General features: G+C 46.0%; 1 protein-coding gene across 5 annotated transcripts in view; it reads left to right on the forward strand.

Moving 5' to 3' along the window:
• LOC137436765 (dihydropyrimidinase) overlaps positions 1-16,137 on the forward strand; it is a 71,134-nt gene extending 54,997 nt beyond the window's left edge. For all 5 annotated transcript variants that reach the window (XM_068130840.2, XM_078786761.1, XM_078786762.1 and 2 more), the window contains one exon: positions 15,846-16,137. In XM_068130840.2, the coding sequence (XP_067986941.1) occupies positions 15,846-15,854 (9 nt within the window). In that variant the 3' untranslated portion in view covers positions 15,855-16,137. The remainder of the gene's footprint in view (positions 1-15,845) is intronic.
• Positions 16,138-16,668: the final 531 nt, after the last annotated feature.

Raw genomic sequence — 16,668 nt, forward strand, 5'->3', positions numbered from 1 at the left:
CAAATATGAGGATTTGCTGAGTAATCTCCAATAAATTAAAAAATTTTAAAAACCACCTTTAGAGGCCATTTTTTCCCCACAAGCGGGGGTTGGCCTTTTTCGGGGACCGTGGTTGTTGTTGTTTTTCGGTCCCCTTTTTGAAGCAATGTTTTACGGCCGGATGCCCTTCCTGCCGCCAACCCTTTTTGTCGCCTTTTACGACAACCAGGGAATTACTAGTGAACTGGTACTCAATTAGCCGACCTCGGAAGGATGACAGGCTGAGTCAACCCCCCTGGCGTTAATTCAGCGATCGACCGGGATTCGAACCCAGGATCCTAGGATCCTAAGCTGGCACCCTAGCCGCTAGCCCAACACCAGGGCTGCTGAGTAATCTCCAATGCAAGAGGCAAACTGATACGAGAGTTGATGATTAAAGAGGAACCCAAACGCAATTTTTTTTCTTCCTGAAAACCATTGAAAATCATTAATCGCTGTCTAATTTGAAGCAAAAAATATATATATATTATTCTTTTTTCCTCAATCACAAAGTGACAAAAAGCCCTAGGCTGTTGATTTTTTATTTCGCCAGTGACGTCACACTATGAACTCACCTTGATCCAAATGGCGGCTGTACATCGACAACAGTGTATTTCGAGCTTTAATTCTGGTACTGATTCTACCGTCATTAGCAACTCTGAAGGTGATCAGTATGTTGAAACTGATCAGTGGGAATTTGAAGAAACTATTGAAGACAAAATTAGTGATGGAAACGCGTTTGGGGGAATTATGGAGCCGTATCGTTTCAAGCCTTTTTTGAAGGATTCAGACAATGGAGGCATTGGTGAAGATGTAAACGCCAGTCACATGGTCACTACGGATTGGTTGGTTTTGTTTTTTTACATTCAATTGACAATTTATAAGGGCTTTTGTATTAATTGATAAATCAGTTATATTGTTGGAACCCATCTGTGGATCGGTCCCATCGGCCGATGGGTCTGACCCATCTGTGGATGCACGAGAAATGACAATGCAGACCCATCGGCCGATGGGTCTGCGCCATCTGCGGATGTGTTGTTCACCTTGAAGGAATGTGTATGCATGTTGCGCCAACCCTGTTGGAAGGTCAGGATCCTTGCCACCAAAACTACATTTACCCTCGCCATCACCTTCATCAGCACCTGCCACTCTCTACCCTGCCACCATTCCCCTCCACCATTATCAGAAGAACACCTAATGTTTTGTATGAATGTTGAGTATGTTATGTAAAGCTTTACTAAAACTGCCATGTATCTGTTAATTACCTTCGCAAAAGCGGAAGGTTATGTTTTGATCGCTGTGTATTTATTTGTATGTCTGTGTGTGTGTGTGTATGTTATTCGCATAACTCAAAAAGTATTCAACCGAATTGCATGAAATTTGGTGGGATGATTGGTTATTATACAGGACACATTTGATTAGATTTTGGGAGCAATCGGGTCAAAGGTCAAGGTCAAGGTCACGAAAAGGTCAAAATCGTATTTTTACCATAGCTGCGGCGAAGGTATGCGCTCTACCGAGTGCCCGTTCTAGTTACAAAATGTATTGACAAAATGTATAAATAGATGGGTAGAAATAGATAATAAAACATTTAAAAATCATCTCTGTTAAATTCCTACCACATGTAATTCCAATGACTGTGTACCTGATTGAAGAGCACCATTCTGTCAACACATTCCTTCAAGGTGAACAACACATCCGCAGATGGCGCAGACCCATCGGCCGATGGGTCTGCATTGTCATTTCTCGTGCATCCACAGATGGGTCGCCAAACGGGTCAGACCCATCGGCCGATGGGACCGATCCACAGATGGGTTCCAACAATATTACTCCGGAAGAAATACGGCACGATACAGCATGGACACAGCATGGACACAGCATGGACACATCATGGACACAGCATGGACACAGCACGGACACAGCACGGACACAGCACGGACACAGCACGGACACTGCACTGACATGGCACAACACAGACACTGCATGACACAGCACTACAGAACACAGATGTGGCATGACACAGCACAGACCTGACACAGCACGTCCATGGCACAACACAACACGGTCATGGCATGACACAGCACGGACACGACAGTACACAGCACGGACACTGCACGACACTGCACGACCACGGCACGACACTACACGACACTGCACGACACCGCACGGACACTGCACGACACTGCACGACACTGCACGGACACTGCACGACACTGCACAACACTGCACCACCACGGCACGACACGACACTGCACGACACAGCACGGACACAGCATGGACACAGCACGACACTGCACAACACTGCACAACCACGACACTGCACGACACTGCACGGACACAGCACGGACACTGCACGACACTGCACGACCACGGCACGACACGACACTGCACGACACTGCACGACACTGCACGACACTGCACGACACTCCACGACACTGCACGACCATGGCACGACCACAGACACGACATGACACGGCACGATTCAGCACGGACATGGCACGGACACGCAATGGGCACGGCACGACACAGCACAGACACGACACAGCATGGACACCAATCAGGCACATTCAGACACCGCATAGGCACACTCAGACCCTGCGGACCAAATTGGCAACGAATGCTTTGTCCCACTCTAGCAGGCTGGCCTGGTGTCCGGAATGATATTGCACAGACACGATGGTGTCCTGTATGATGTCCTGTAGGATCGTACCATTTCATACTTTTCCTGGGATGCCATTTGTGTCTGAGGTTGTGCTGTGTCGTGTTCCACCGTCGTGTCTGTGCAATGTCCGTGCCGTGTTATACCGTTTCTGTGCCATGTCGATGTCCCGCCCCAGTGGAGGGAGGAGGGAGTGGTGGTGGCGAGGTGAGATCGGTCGTCGGCAGGCCAACACGTGTTTGATTCACCGCTCAAATCGGCCGTGCACATGTGCTGGTAGCTCGGTAGTAATGGCATTACAGTTTCAAGAAATGGCTGTTTCTTCTGCTTAATCGTGGGGTGGTATCATTTCTCAATCGCGACAGATAACCACCAGATCTATAGCCATTTCTGTTGTTTCATAACAGTTCTCTAAAATGTTCTGAACAAAGAAACGAACATCTTGTAGGCCCGATCCACATTTGGATATTGGGGACAAGCCTCGTCCAATTTCTGGCAACCCTTGGATCTTTCGGCCATTGGTGTAGCATGTAACCATCTCGGATTGTATTACTACAACCACCAAGGAAGCATCGACGAGGCATACAGTATTTGTAGAAATTCGAAAATTATTCGCCGTTTCAGTTAATTTGTACCACGATCTAACCCGTAGACAGCACAGATATGGCGGTCGACTTCCTGGTGCGACGTCACAGCTAATGGTGAAGGTTTCGAATTTTAATCACAAAATTACTCACTTTATAAATTGGAAATCGGAAAAAGACAACAACAACAACAACAACAACATGCATTTTAAGGCCATTTTCCCTGCTAGAGCGGGGGTTAGCCTTGCGGTCCCCATGACAATCTTCTCCATTTTGCCATATTTTCTGCATCTCTCCTTGTTAACCCCTTGCCCGCATTTCTTCTTCCACCATCTTTAGCCAAGTCTTTCTCGGTCTTCCCCGTCCTCTACTTCCTTCTACATTCATTTCCATCACTCTTCTCAACCAGTCACTTTCATCCTTCCTCAACACATGACCAAACCATCTCAACCTGTTCCTCTTCACAGCATCAATCACAGGCTCTATTCCCATCATCTTTCGCAATTCATCATTTGTCTTCCTCCCTCTCAACGATACTCCGCACATCCGTCGAACCATTCGCATTTCCACCCTTTCCAACCTTCATTGCTGCTCTACGTTAATTACCCATGTCTCGCTCCCATAAAACATAACACTTCTCACACATGCAGCATACACCTTTCCCTTCAGCTTCAACGACACTCCCCTCATCATCAGCGCGCCACTCAGTTCCCGAAACTTCTTCCATGCACATCTCACTCTAGCAACTGTTGCCGAGTCTGATCCACCTTCTCCATTCAGCATGTCTCCGAGGTAGCAAAATGTTTTCACACCTTCCAGCTTCATGTCGTCTCCAAGATCCAACTCAACATTTCCTCCATCTGCAGCTCCGTCTGTGCACACCTTACATTTGAATGTAGCTGCCACACTGGTTAATGACCCTCTCAGACCACTACATTTTCGATGAACCCACTCAGCGCACATTGTACATTGAATGGAGTTCACTCCGACACCCTTCCTACACACAGCACAGGGCCACTTCCCAGTTCTTTCCACCTCACCACATGCTTTACCACTTGCCATCACCTTCGTCTTTCCGATATTCACCTTCAGACCTTTTGTCTCCATACATTCCTTCCACTTGTTCATCTTTTCCTTCAGTCCATCCATACTTTCCGCAATCAACACCAGATCATCTGCATACAACAACTCCCACGGTAAACCCTCCTTGACGTTCTGAGCCAGCACCTCCATCACAGCTACAAATAGTAGTGGACTTAGTACCGACCCCTGATGCACTCCCACCTCCTTCACCTCAAACTCACCACTGTTCCCATCCTTCGTCCTGACAGCTGTGCGTGCTCTTTTGTACATTGCCATCACTATTCTGATCAACCATTCCTCCACTCCTAACTTCCTCAATGCCCATGTCAATACTTTGCGTGGAACCCTATCGAATGCTTTCTCCAGATCAACAAACCCAAGAAACAACTTCTTCCTCTTCTCCATGTACTTCTCCTGCAACTGCCTCACAATGAAAAGCACGTCTTTCGTTCCTCTTCCTGGCATAAATCCAAACTGCATTTCGTCGATCTTCACTTTCTTCCTTATCCTCCTCTCCAACACCCTTTCCAATACCTTCATTCCATGCTCCAATAACTTTATCGCTCGGTACGAGCCACACTCCAGAGGGTCACCTTTCCCCTTGTATGGAGGGACGAGGGTACTCAGTTCCCAATCCACTGGAATGCGGCCTTCTTTCACCACCAGATTACAGATCTCTGTCATTCTCTTCACACCCCAACTTCCTGCTGCCTTCAACATATCTCCCACAACTCCCGTCGGCCCTCCCGCTTTTCTACCCTTCATTGCTTTTATCGCTTCCTCAACTTCCTTCTCAGTTATCTTCTCTGCCGGTCCTAAAACTGGGTTACTCTCTATGTTGCCATCCCATTCATTCTCTGTATTCAACAGCATTTCCATATATCTTTTCCATCTTCCTTTAATTCCATCTGGGTCGACAACGATTTGTCCCACTTCATCCTTCAAGCAACTCACCCCCATCACATCACACCTCTCTTTCGCTATCTGCTTTGCAATCCTGAATACTGCTTTCTGACCCTCTTCCGAATCCAAGCGTTCTCCGAACATTTTCCTACATGCCTCCTGCGCCTTTGCTACCTCTTTCTTTGCAGCCTTCCTGGCTGCCTTATAACTTTCATGCTCTGCTGTTTCTGCTCCTGTACCCTTCGCCTTCTGCCACTCCTTGAACTTCTTCCTCTTCTCGTCAATCCTCTTTCCAACTTCATCATCCCACCACCATGTTTCCGAGTGCCTCGGTGGTCCTTTTGTCCATCCACATACCTCACCAACGGCTCCCAACAGTCTAGCTTTCATTGACATCCAACCACTTTCAAGCTCAACCACATCATCCTCGACGCTACTCAGCCTCGCTTTTAATGCCTCCCTTACTGTCACCTCTTTCAACCTCCACACCTTCATTCTCGGTTGGTACTTCACCCGCCGAGCTCTCCTCGCACCTTTCACCCTTATGTCGCAGACAACCAAGTGGTGCTATGAAACAGCCTCCTCCCCCAGGATCACCTTTGTGTCCCGGAGGTGCCCCCTATCTCGCCTACACACCATCAGGTAGTCAACGGTTGTCGTCGACCCACCTGACGTGTATGTAACAAGCTTATTATCCTCTTTCTGGAACTGAGTATTACAAATCAACAAATCAGCTCCATCAGCAAATTCCAAAATCCTTTCACCTTCTCCATTTCTCACACCATATCCGTAACCCCCATGAACTCCCTCAAAACCATCCATACTCCTTCCCACATGTCCATTTAGGTCTCCTCCTACCACAACAACTTCCTCATCTTTCACGTTTTCCATCAGCTTCTCTATCGCACACCAGAACTTGTCCTTCTCTTCATCGCTTCGACCAACCTGCGGAGCATATCCCGAGATGACATTCACCAAGAGCTTTCCAATCATCATTTTCACCATCATCAACCTATCACTCACTCTAGTCACACTCACCACACTGTCTACAAACTCCTCAGAAAACAGGACACCAACATCATTCACGCCCTCCAGGCACCCTTGCCACATAAACTTGTATTTCTGTCCCTGCCTACCCTTCACCATTCTCACACCACTTCCCTTCCATCTCGTCTCTTGCACACAACATATGTCCACTCTTCTTCTGACCAATACTTCCACCACTTCTCCTGATCTCCCTGTCATTGTCCCTGCATTCCATGTCCCAAACCTCAGAAACCGATCTCCACTTCGGGCTGTACCCTGCCCATATGTAGTTGTAATTGTCATGGTTCTCTTTTTGAGGCAATGTTTTTATGGCCGGATGCCCTTCCTGACGCCAACCCTCTTAGTCGTCTCTTACGACACGCAGGGGTACGGTGTACCTATTCTAATCCAGGGTATACACTGGGAAACGTTTAAAACATGGAAATTCTGAGGGGGGGGGGGGGGGGAGGGCAGCGTCAGCATCACGGCTGCGGTTTAAACATATTTAAATAATATTTAAACAAAACCATGAAAAACAATCTGGGAAAAGTCTCTAAGTGAGAACGTGGATTTGAGAAAGCAGGAGCAGAGGTGGAAGAAAAACGAGATATAGGGGGCGGGGCACAAGTCGAGACGAGGAGGAGAGCGAACAAGCACGTGTCCGGGAGAGAGAATTAATATGGAATTTTATTTTATTTTTTGTTTATTTGTTTGTTCTGTTTTCAAAACGCTGGACAAAGGGTAAGATGTTCGTGAGAGGTAGGGGGGAGAAAAGAAAATCAAAGAAACAAGCAAATACTATGAAGGAAAGAACCCATATTCACAAAACACTGACGGGGGGGGAGGGAGCCTGGAGAGACCAGGCCGCACGAGGCGCGAACAAAAAACGACTAATTACACATAAATTTGGAACAACTACAAAACCAAAACCAAATAGAAACACACAATAACACATACACAACAAAATACCCAGCGGAAATTTGACAAAGAAACGAACGGGAAAACACTCGAGCTTTGATGCCGTGGAGAGATCGAAGCAAGCCTCGTCGCTCGAGGGACCGGAAGTCGGAAGTCTGGAAAAAGACACATCATATATATTTTGTAGGATATGAAGAGACAGATTAGTGAAGACATGAAGAGACAAAGGACATTGAAGAAAATTAAGTTGTATTGCTGAAAAATTTTCGTTAATTACCTCTTCCACCAAAAGTTGATGGAGGTTATGTTTTCACCCTGTTTGTCTGTTTTACTATGAGCAGGATATCTCTGAAGGTTGTCGATTAATTCACGTGAAATTTGGCGGACAGGCTGGGTGGGTGACAAGGACGAATTGATTCCATTTTGGTGAAGATCTGAATATGAGAATTGTTAAAATTTTAAAGTGATTCTTCACCATTGGGAGATGGGGCCAAAAACTATACATTGCGGGATATCTCAAAAAGCTATGGATGGATTTGGACGAAACTTGGTGAACAGGTTGTGTGTGTGACAAGGTGATGACAAGACCAACACGGGATGTTATTTTAAAGGTAGATTTCATCCAGATCAGGAATGTCATGTTGCTGCTTGAGAGATTTTCCCAACTTTGCGAAGATGTTGCAGGATAAGCTGTAACCGTCATGTTCCATGCTCGGCTTATTGCTGCGTGCTCTGTCTGTCTGGTTTCCATCTCCATCATTGCGACTCTCCTTGCCGGGTATAGTCTGTGAGGCCTAGTCCTCGGTGCTAGGTGGCTCAGTTCGCTAATTCAGGGCACATTGAGAGTTAATCATGAGTGTGCGATGGTACCATCCGTAGGCCCGACGATAGGCAAGTTAGCCCATTCCTGTAGGTCATTAGGGAGCCGGCTGGGTTTTTATTGTCAATAAATTGTTCATTCCCTTGGAATAAGCTCTATATCTAATTCCATGCCTGCTTGGAACTCCTTTAATCCCGCTTTCTTTAGTATTTCCACCACTTAGTGGGATACGAATCTAAGACCTTTGGGATGTCATCCCAGTCTCGTTGCCCCTTAAATGGGCATTTGTAGTAAGTGAATGAAAATAATATTCAGACTTTGTTAATGATATGTTTGCATGGTGAACAAGTGTGCAAACACAGTCATTAGCTCATCCGAAACATCTTTTCCTCGCTAATCCCACATCACCCCAAACATCCGCTGTAGCATGGTATTAAATTTCCTTTTTTTCTGGCATGAGTTGCAAATCAATTTTAAAAGATTATTTGCCATACACAATTTTTGACCCTTGACTTTGACATCTTGCGGATGTTTTGGAGCCACACAAGGTTGTCCATGGATCGATGGTGTACTCGAGCATAATTCTCGTATCACCTGGCCTCACTTCACTCCGGTAATAGGACCCTGTGGTATCCCTGGCATTATATACCATTTCACTTTTATAACAGGAAGCCGTTTTATCATCAGAAACAGTCTCACCATGATAACAATACCGTATCCCAAGCTGCTACTTAAATCAAACGGAAAACCAAACATTGGAGTCTTCAGAAGGAACCCGAATAAGCAAAGAGCAAAGATGGAGTCATCAGGAGGAACCTGGATAGGATTCGGGTTTCAGCCGCTACTCCACAACCCTCAACCCCATCCAAGCGCAGCCAAGTGAACCTTCCAGAAAAAATTCTGCAAGAATTCACTTCTCCTTGGACAGATAGATGAAGAAAGAGAGAGAGAAAGAAAGAACAAGCAAGAATTCGAATGAATAAGGAGAAATGTGAAAAAGTATAAAGAAATGTGAAAGGCACGAAGATCCCTAACTCCTAGCCCTATCTCCTAGCCTTAACTCTTAGCCTTAATTCCTAGCCCTAACTCCTAGCCCTAACTCCTAGCCCTAACTCCTAGCCCTAACTCCTAGCCCTAACTCCTAGCCCTAACTCCTAGCCCTAACTCCTAGCCCTAACTCCTAGCCCTAACTCCTAGCCCTAACTCCTAGCCCTAACTCCTAGCCCTAACTCCTAGCCCTAACTCCTAGCCTTAACTCCTAGCCTTAACTCCTAGCCTTAACTCCTAGCCTTAACTACTAGCCTTAACTCCTAGCCTTAACTCTTAGCCTTAATTCCTAGCCCTAACTCCTTCCCTTCCCTTAACTTAACTCCTCACCCTAACTCCTAGCCTTAACTCCTAGCCTTAACTCCTAGCCTTAACTCCTAGCCTTAACTCTTAGCCTTAATTCCTAGCCTTAACTCCTAGCCTTAACTCCTACCCTTAACTCCTAGCCTTAACTCTTAGCCTTAATTCCTAGCCCTAACTCCTTCCCTTCCCTTAACTTAACTCCTCACCTTAACTCCTAGCCTTAACTCCTAGCCTTAACTCCTAGCCTTAACTCCTAGCCTTAACTCCTAGCCTTAACTCTTAGCCTTAATTCCTAGCCCTAACTCCTTCCCTTAACTTAACTCCTCACCCTAACTCCTAGCCCTAACTCCTAGCCCTAACTCCTAGCCCTAACTCCTAGCCCTAACTCCTAGCCCTCACTCCTAGCCTTAACTCCTAGCCTTAACTCCTAGCCTTAACTCCTAGCCTTAACTCCTAGCCTTAACTCTTAGCCTTAACTCCTAGCCTTAACTCTTAGCCTTAACTCCTAGCCTTAACTCCTAGCCTTAACTCCTAGCCTTAACTCTTAGCCTTAACTCCTAGCCTTAACTCCTAGCCTTAACTCCTAGCCTTAACTCCTAGCCTTAACTCCTCGCCTAAACTCTTAGCCTTAACTCCTAGCCTTAACTCCTAGCCTTAACTCCTAGCCTTAACGCCTAGCCTTAACTCCTGGCCTTAACTCCTCGCCTTAACTCTTAGCCTTAACTCCTAGCCTTAACTCCTAGCCTTAACTCCTAGCCTTAACACCTAGCCTTAACTCCTAGCCTTAACTCTTAGCCTTAACTCCTAGCCTTAACTCCTAGCCTTAACGCCTAGCCTTAACTCCTAGCCTTAACTCTTAGCCTTAACTCCTAGCCTTAACTCCTAGCCTTAACTCTTAGCCTTAACTCCTAGCCTTAACTCCTAGCCTTAACTCCCAGCCTTAACTCTTAGCCTTAACTCCTAGCCTTAACTCTTAGCCTTAACTCCTAGCCTTAACTCCTAGCCTTAACTCCTAGCCTTAACTCCTAGCCTTAACTCTTAGCCTTAATTCCTAGCCTTAACTCCTAGCCTTAACTCTTAGCCTTAACTCCTAGCCTTAACTCCGACCCTTAACTCCTAGCCTTAACTCTTAGCCTTAACTCCTAGCCTTAACTCCTAGCCTTAACTCCTAGCCTTAACTCCTAGCCTTAACTCCTAACCTTAACTCCTAGCCTTAACTCCTCGCCTTAACTCCTCGCCTTAACTCCTAGCCTTAACTCCTAGCCTTAACTCTTAGCCTTAATTCCTAGCCTTAATTCCTAGCCTTAACTCCTAGCCTTAACTCTTAGCCTTAACTCCTAGCCTTAACTCCTAGCCTTAACTCCTAGCCTTAACTCTTAGCCTTAACTCCTAGCCTTAACTCCTAGCCTTAACTCCTAGCCTTAACTCCTAGCCTTAACTCCTAGCCTTAACTCTTAGCCTTAACTCCTAGCCTTAACTCTTAGCCTTAACTCCTAGCCTTAACTCCTAGCCTTAACTCCTAGCCTTAACTCCTAGCCTTAACTCCTAGCCTTAACTCCTAGCCTTAACTCCTAGCCTTAACTCCTAGCCTTAACTCCTCGCCTTAACTCTTAGCCTTAACTCCTAGCCTTAACTCCTAGCCTTAACTCCTAGCCTTAACTCCTAGCCTTAACGCCTAGCCTTAACTCCTAGCCTTAACTCCTAGCCTTAACTCCTAGCCTTAACTCCTAGCCTTAACGCCTAGCCTTAACTCCTAGCCTTAACTCCTCGCCTTAACTCCTAGCCTTAACTCCTAGCCTTAACTCCTAGCCTTAACTCCTAGCCTTAACTCCTAGCCTTAACTCCTAGCCTTAACTCCTAGCCTTAACTCCTAGCCTTAACTCCTAGCCTTAACTCCTAGCCTTAACTCCTCTCTAGAGAAAGAAGAGAGAAAATCCTCTCTATCCTTTTGTTCATATGTGTTCTGTACCGTCCCCCATACAGTGATGACTCCATCTACATTTCAATGTCTGACAACATGGACCAACTTCTATCCACTCATCCCAACTCTCTCTTCCTCATATGTGGTGACTTCAACTGTCATCATGCCACCTGGTTGGGTGTGGGTTCCTCTCTCACTAGTCATGGCACCTCAGCAAAGGACTTCTGTGACTCACTGGGATTGACACAATCTGTCAATTTCCCGACTCGGATCTCAGCCAATGGAGTATCTTCTCTTCTAGACTTGGTTATGACAAACTTCCCTGCTAATGTCTGCTGCTCTTCTTCTGCTCCAATCGGTTCTTCTGATCATGTGCTTGTCAAAGTGGACATCTCTCTGGCCATTCTCAGAGAGCCTCCTCAGCGTCGACGAGTCTGGCATTTCACTCAGGCTGACTGGGACGGTCTTCAAGCAGCCATCAATCGTCTGGATTGGTCTCCCATCTCCACTGCCTCTGACATCAATTCTTCCTGGGAATTCTTCCAAAGCAAACTGATCTCTCTCATGCACAGATTTATCCCATCTCGCCTTCAATTGTCTTACCCTTCCTCCCGTCCATGGTACACTGAATCTTGTGGTGAGGCAGTTGCCCTGAAACAACTTGCCTTTGCCTCTTGGAAGGCTAATCCAACTGAAGGAAATCTCAGTTCCTTCCACCAAGCTCGGAACAAGTGTGTGTCTACCCTCAGGAGTGCCAGGAAGCACTATCTCTCCTCACTCAAGAATGAACTCTCAAACCTGTCTCCTTCCTCCAAATCCTGGTGGCGTCTGGTCAAATCCGTTTCTGGTGTTTGTTCCCCCTCCATCCCCTCCCTTACCTCAAATGGCCACACAGTTGACATCGCACGTGACAAAGCCGAATGCCTCAACTCTGTGTTCGCCTCGAAATCCTTAGTCCCAAACCCATCTCTCTCTGTTCCCACCTTTCCCAGTCGAACCCAAATGCTCCTGGACTCTGTGTCCTTCTCTCCTGACAAGGTGGAGGAGTTTTTGTCAAACCTCGACTCTGATTCTGCAACTGGACCAGACGGCATCAGCCCACGCGTCCTAAAATCCTGCTCTGCCGCTCTATCTCACCCTCTCTCTGCTCTTTTCACCCTATCTTTTGCTCAAGGTCATCTGCCAGCATCCTGGAAATCAGCTAACATTACCGCTTTACACAAAAAAGGTGCAAAAACAGATCCTTGCAACTACAGACCAATCAGCCTGCTCCCAATTATCAGCAAAGTCATGGAATCCATCATTGCTTCGGATATGAAATCTTTCCTCTTCTCCAATGGCTTGATCTCTGATCATCAATTTGGTTTCAGACCAGGTCACTCTACTCTGGACATGCTGCTTCTGCTGTCTCAACAATGGATGGAGGTCCTCAACGCCAAACAGGAAATTAGAGCCGTCTCCCTTGACATTTCACGTGCCTTCGATACGGTCTGGCACCCTGCTCTGCTCACCAAACTCTCCTCCTTTGGCATCCATGGAAATCTCCATGCATGGCTGGCGGACTTCCTCTCTGGTCGTAGTCAACGTGTGGCCCTGAATGGGTTTCTCTCATCTCCTCTTCCTGTTCAGGCTGGAGTTCCCCAAGGTAGTGTTCTGGGTGGGCCCTGTGCTTTTTCTGGTCTTCATCAATGATCTCTCTGACTCTCTTGAAAATCCTCTCTATCTCTTTGCTGACGACTCGACTCTCTGTCGCTCCATTCCTCATCCCTCAGATCGGCAGTCTGCAGCCTCCTCACTCTCTGCAGACCTGGACAAAATCACAGACTGGGCAAACAAGTGGAACATGTCTTTCAATCCTGACAAATCTCACACTCTTACGATGTCTCTCCGAAAAGACCGACTGGACAACCCTCCCATATACTTTCTGAATAATCCTCTCCAAGAAGTTCTGTCACTCAAGCTTTTGGGTCTCACTATCTGCCATGATCTTTCCTGGGAAAACCACATTTCAAATCTGGCCTCCAAAGCCAGTCGCCGACTGGGCATCCTCCGTCGTGCGAAGTCCTTCCTTGGCACACCTGAGCTCCTCACCACATACAAGGCTTTCATCCGCAGCTCTATGGAATACTGCTCTCCCCTCTGGTCTGGTGCTCCTGCCTCACACCTAGCCCGTCTTCACGCTGTTGAAACCAAAGCGTTCAGAATCATTTGAATTTCCCACGATGAAGCTAACTCCAAGGGCCTTTCACTCACTCACCGCAGGCAGGTTGGTGGTCTTTCCGTCTTCTACCGACTCCTCTCTGGCCTTGCCCCCCCAGCCCTCTCTGGGCTCTGTCCCCCAAATATTCCTACAGGTCGCACAAGATCTGCCTGCAACCCTCTTATGGTTAAACTGCCAAAATCAAGACTTTCGGCTCACCTTCACTCCTTCAAATCCTCTTTTCTCCCGCCTCTGGAACAAACTCCCTCACTCTCTTCAATCCCACTCTACCTTCCAGGTCTTTAAAACAGCTGTTCACCACCATCTCTTATCCTCCCCCATCCAAAACCTTGATCTTTTCTACCCCCGCTAATTTCGGTCCCCTTGTGTTTTATACTTCTCCCACCCCCCCCCCCCCCCCTTCCCACTCCTCCTGCCCCCAAGCCCTCTCCCTCCCACACTTCTCCCTGCTCTCAAATGTTGTGGTTGTGTGCTTCCCCTTCTCTCCCCATCTTGTCTTCCGCTCCCTCTTTTTGTATATTTTGTTTGTCTGGTTGATTTGTTTGTGAAACAAGTGAATCCTCTTGGATTGCGCTGAGGTTCGGGCATGGAATTTCGAGCCTCGATCATGGTTCGAGCCTCGATCTTGTATACAAAAATAATAATAATAAGAACCTTGGGCCGAATCTCGCGCTTCACCAGTGCGCGTGCGCGAATTTACGTCACGTCGGCAGCGAGAAGGGGTTCCCCAACACGAACCAATCAGGAACTGCCACGTCACACTTATATGATCTCAGAATTCCTGTGACAGGAATTCGCGTTGCACTGGCTGGAAGTCATTCGCTAGAGGCGCTTCCTCAGCGCTAATAAATGTTAGCTCTTTCACGAGCCTCGATTCAGTATACAAAAAAAAAAAAAAAAAAAAAAAAAAAATACCCGGAAGACCCCAAAAGACCTAAAGACTAAGAAGAACCAAAATAACCTTAAGACCCCGAAGACCAAAAAGACCCTGAAGACCCCAAAATACCCTGAAGACCCTGAATACCCAAAGACCCAAAACACCCCGAAGACCCAAAACACCCCGAAGACCCAAAACACCCCGAAGACCCAAAACACCCCGAAGACCCAAAACACCCTGAAGACCCAAAACACCCCGAAGTCCCAAAACACCTCGAAGACCAAAAACACCCCGAAGACCCAAAACACCCCGAAGACCCAAAACACCCCGAAGACCCAAAACGCCCCGAAGCCCCTGAAGACCAAAAAGACCCCCGAAGATCAAAAAGACCCTGAAGACGAAAAAGACCCCGAAGACCCCAAAATACCCGGAAGACCCCAAAAGACCTAAAGACTAAGAAGAACCAAAAGAACTTTAAGACCCAAAAGCCCCTGAAGACCCAAAAGACACTGAAGACACCAAAGACCCTGAAGACCCAAAACACCTCAAAGACCCAAAATACCCTTAAAGGCCCAGAGGATCCAAAAGACCCTGAAGACCCAAAATGGCCCTGAAGACCCAAAACAACATGAAACCCAAAAGACACCGGAATGGTCAAAGATGTCTACCCCTCTGAAACGACGTGTGGTGAGGTGCGCGGAGCACGCCGAGTCACGCTCGTTACAATAATAACATTAACTAGAATCCGGGCACTCGGTAGAGCGCATACCTTCGCCGCAGCTACTGTTCTGTACTTGGCATGGGAGTGTATGCGATGTGAAACTTTATGTGAAATGCGATCGATTTTTAAAAATAAGAATTTGAGCAAATCTGTTTCATTCGTCTGTTAATATGCCTCCCCGATTGACAAATCTGCAATTTGAATTTCATTTGAGGTTGAAATGATTGCGGGAGATCGCGTTATAGTGATGACGTCTTGGATGGACATCCTCTTCTTCAGTCGCTCATAACTTTGAGTGAAATACGATCGAGTTAAAAATAGTCAGAATTTGAGCAAATCTGTTTCCCAAAATCTAATCAAATGTGTCCCGTATAATAACCAATCATCCCACCAAATTTCATGCAATTCGGTTGAATACTTTTTGAGTTATGCGATTAACATACACACACACAGACATACAAATAAATACACAGCGATCAAAACATAACCTTCCGCTTTTGCGAAGGTAATGATAATACTAAAATAATATTTCAAGTGTCATAGATAATTGAAGTATAAGGTATGATTTTCCTATCCTAAGACTAAAATTCCATCTGTGTGTACAGATATATGACGTTTTTATTCGTTTTTATTCAGTTTTCAAACGTCTACCTTGAGTGCCATCTTTGTTTTTATTTTACTTTCTCTGGTTATTTTCCTCCTCACTTTTCAAATTTTTGCTCCTTGCTCACTTTTCCTATCCAGGTACCGTGACAAATGTACAAGGAGGCAACGACACAAGGAATAATCTTGGTAAAAGGGTTGGTGATTATCGTTAATAAAAGGGATGGTGATCATGATTTGTAAAATGATTGGTGCTCATGATTAATAAAAGTGATGGTAATCATTGTTGGTGTAAGTGATGCTATCATGGTTACTAAAATGATTGGTGATCATGATTAGTAAAAGGGTTTGTAATCATTGTTAGTGTAAGTGATGTTTTCATGGTTAATAAAATGGTTGGTGATCATGATTAATAAAAGTGATGGTGATCATTGTTTGTATAAGTGATGTTATCATGGTAAAAGTGATAGTTATCATGATTAGTACGTAAAATGGTTGGTGATCATAGTTGGTGAAATTGATAAAAATTGTTCTTAGTGAAAGGAGTGCTAATTGTGGTTATTGGAAATAATTGTGGTTATGGTTTCTTAAAGTGAATAAAAATAAATGTTACTTTGTAAAAGGGACATTGATCATGGGAAACGGATGTTAATCGTGGTTCGTGAAGAGAACCGATATTATGTTTGGTAAAAGAGTTACTAATGATTGTTAGTAAACAAGATGATGATCATGGTTGTTCATTCTAACAGACCTGGTATTTGTTAACACTAGGACGTGCCCGTACGTGGGTGCCCGTTCCTTGCCAAAAAAAAAAAAAAAAATGTCTGGGCGTGCCCATGGGCCCATGGGCGTGCCCGTAAGTGCGTGATGTGACCGTACAATGAATGTATCGTCCCGACGCCGCAGCTCGGATGGCGCTGCAGTTAATCGGGCCTGTATCGGCAGAGTTATTATAAACGTGCAC

Source organism: Myxine glutinosa, chromosome 11 (genome assembly GCF_964187855.1).
Source record: "Myxine glutinosa chromosome 11, kmMyxGlut1.1, whole genome shotgun sequence".
NCBI classification, from domain to species: Eukaryota; Metazoa; Chordata; class Myxini; order Myxiniformes; family Myxinidae; genus Myxine; species Myxine glutinosa.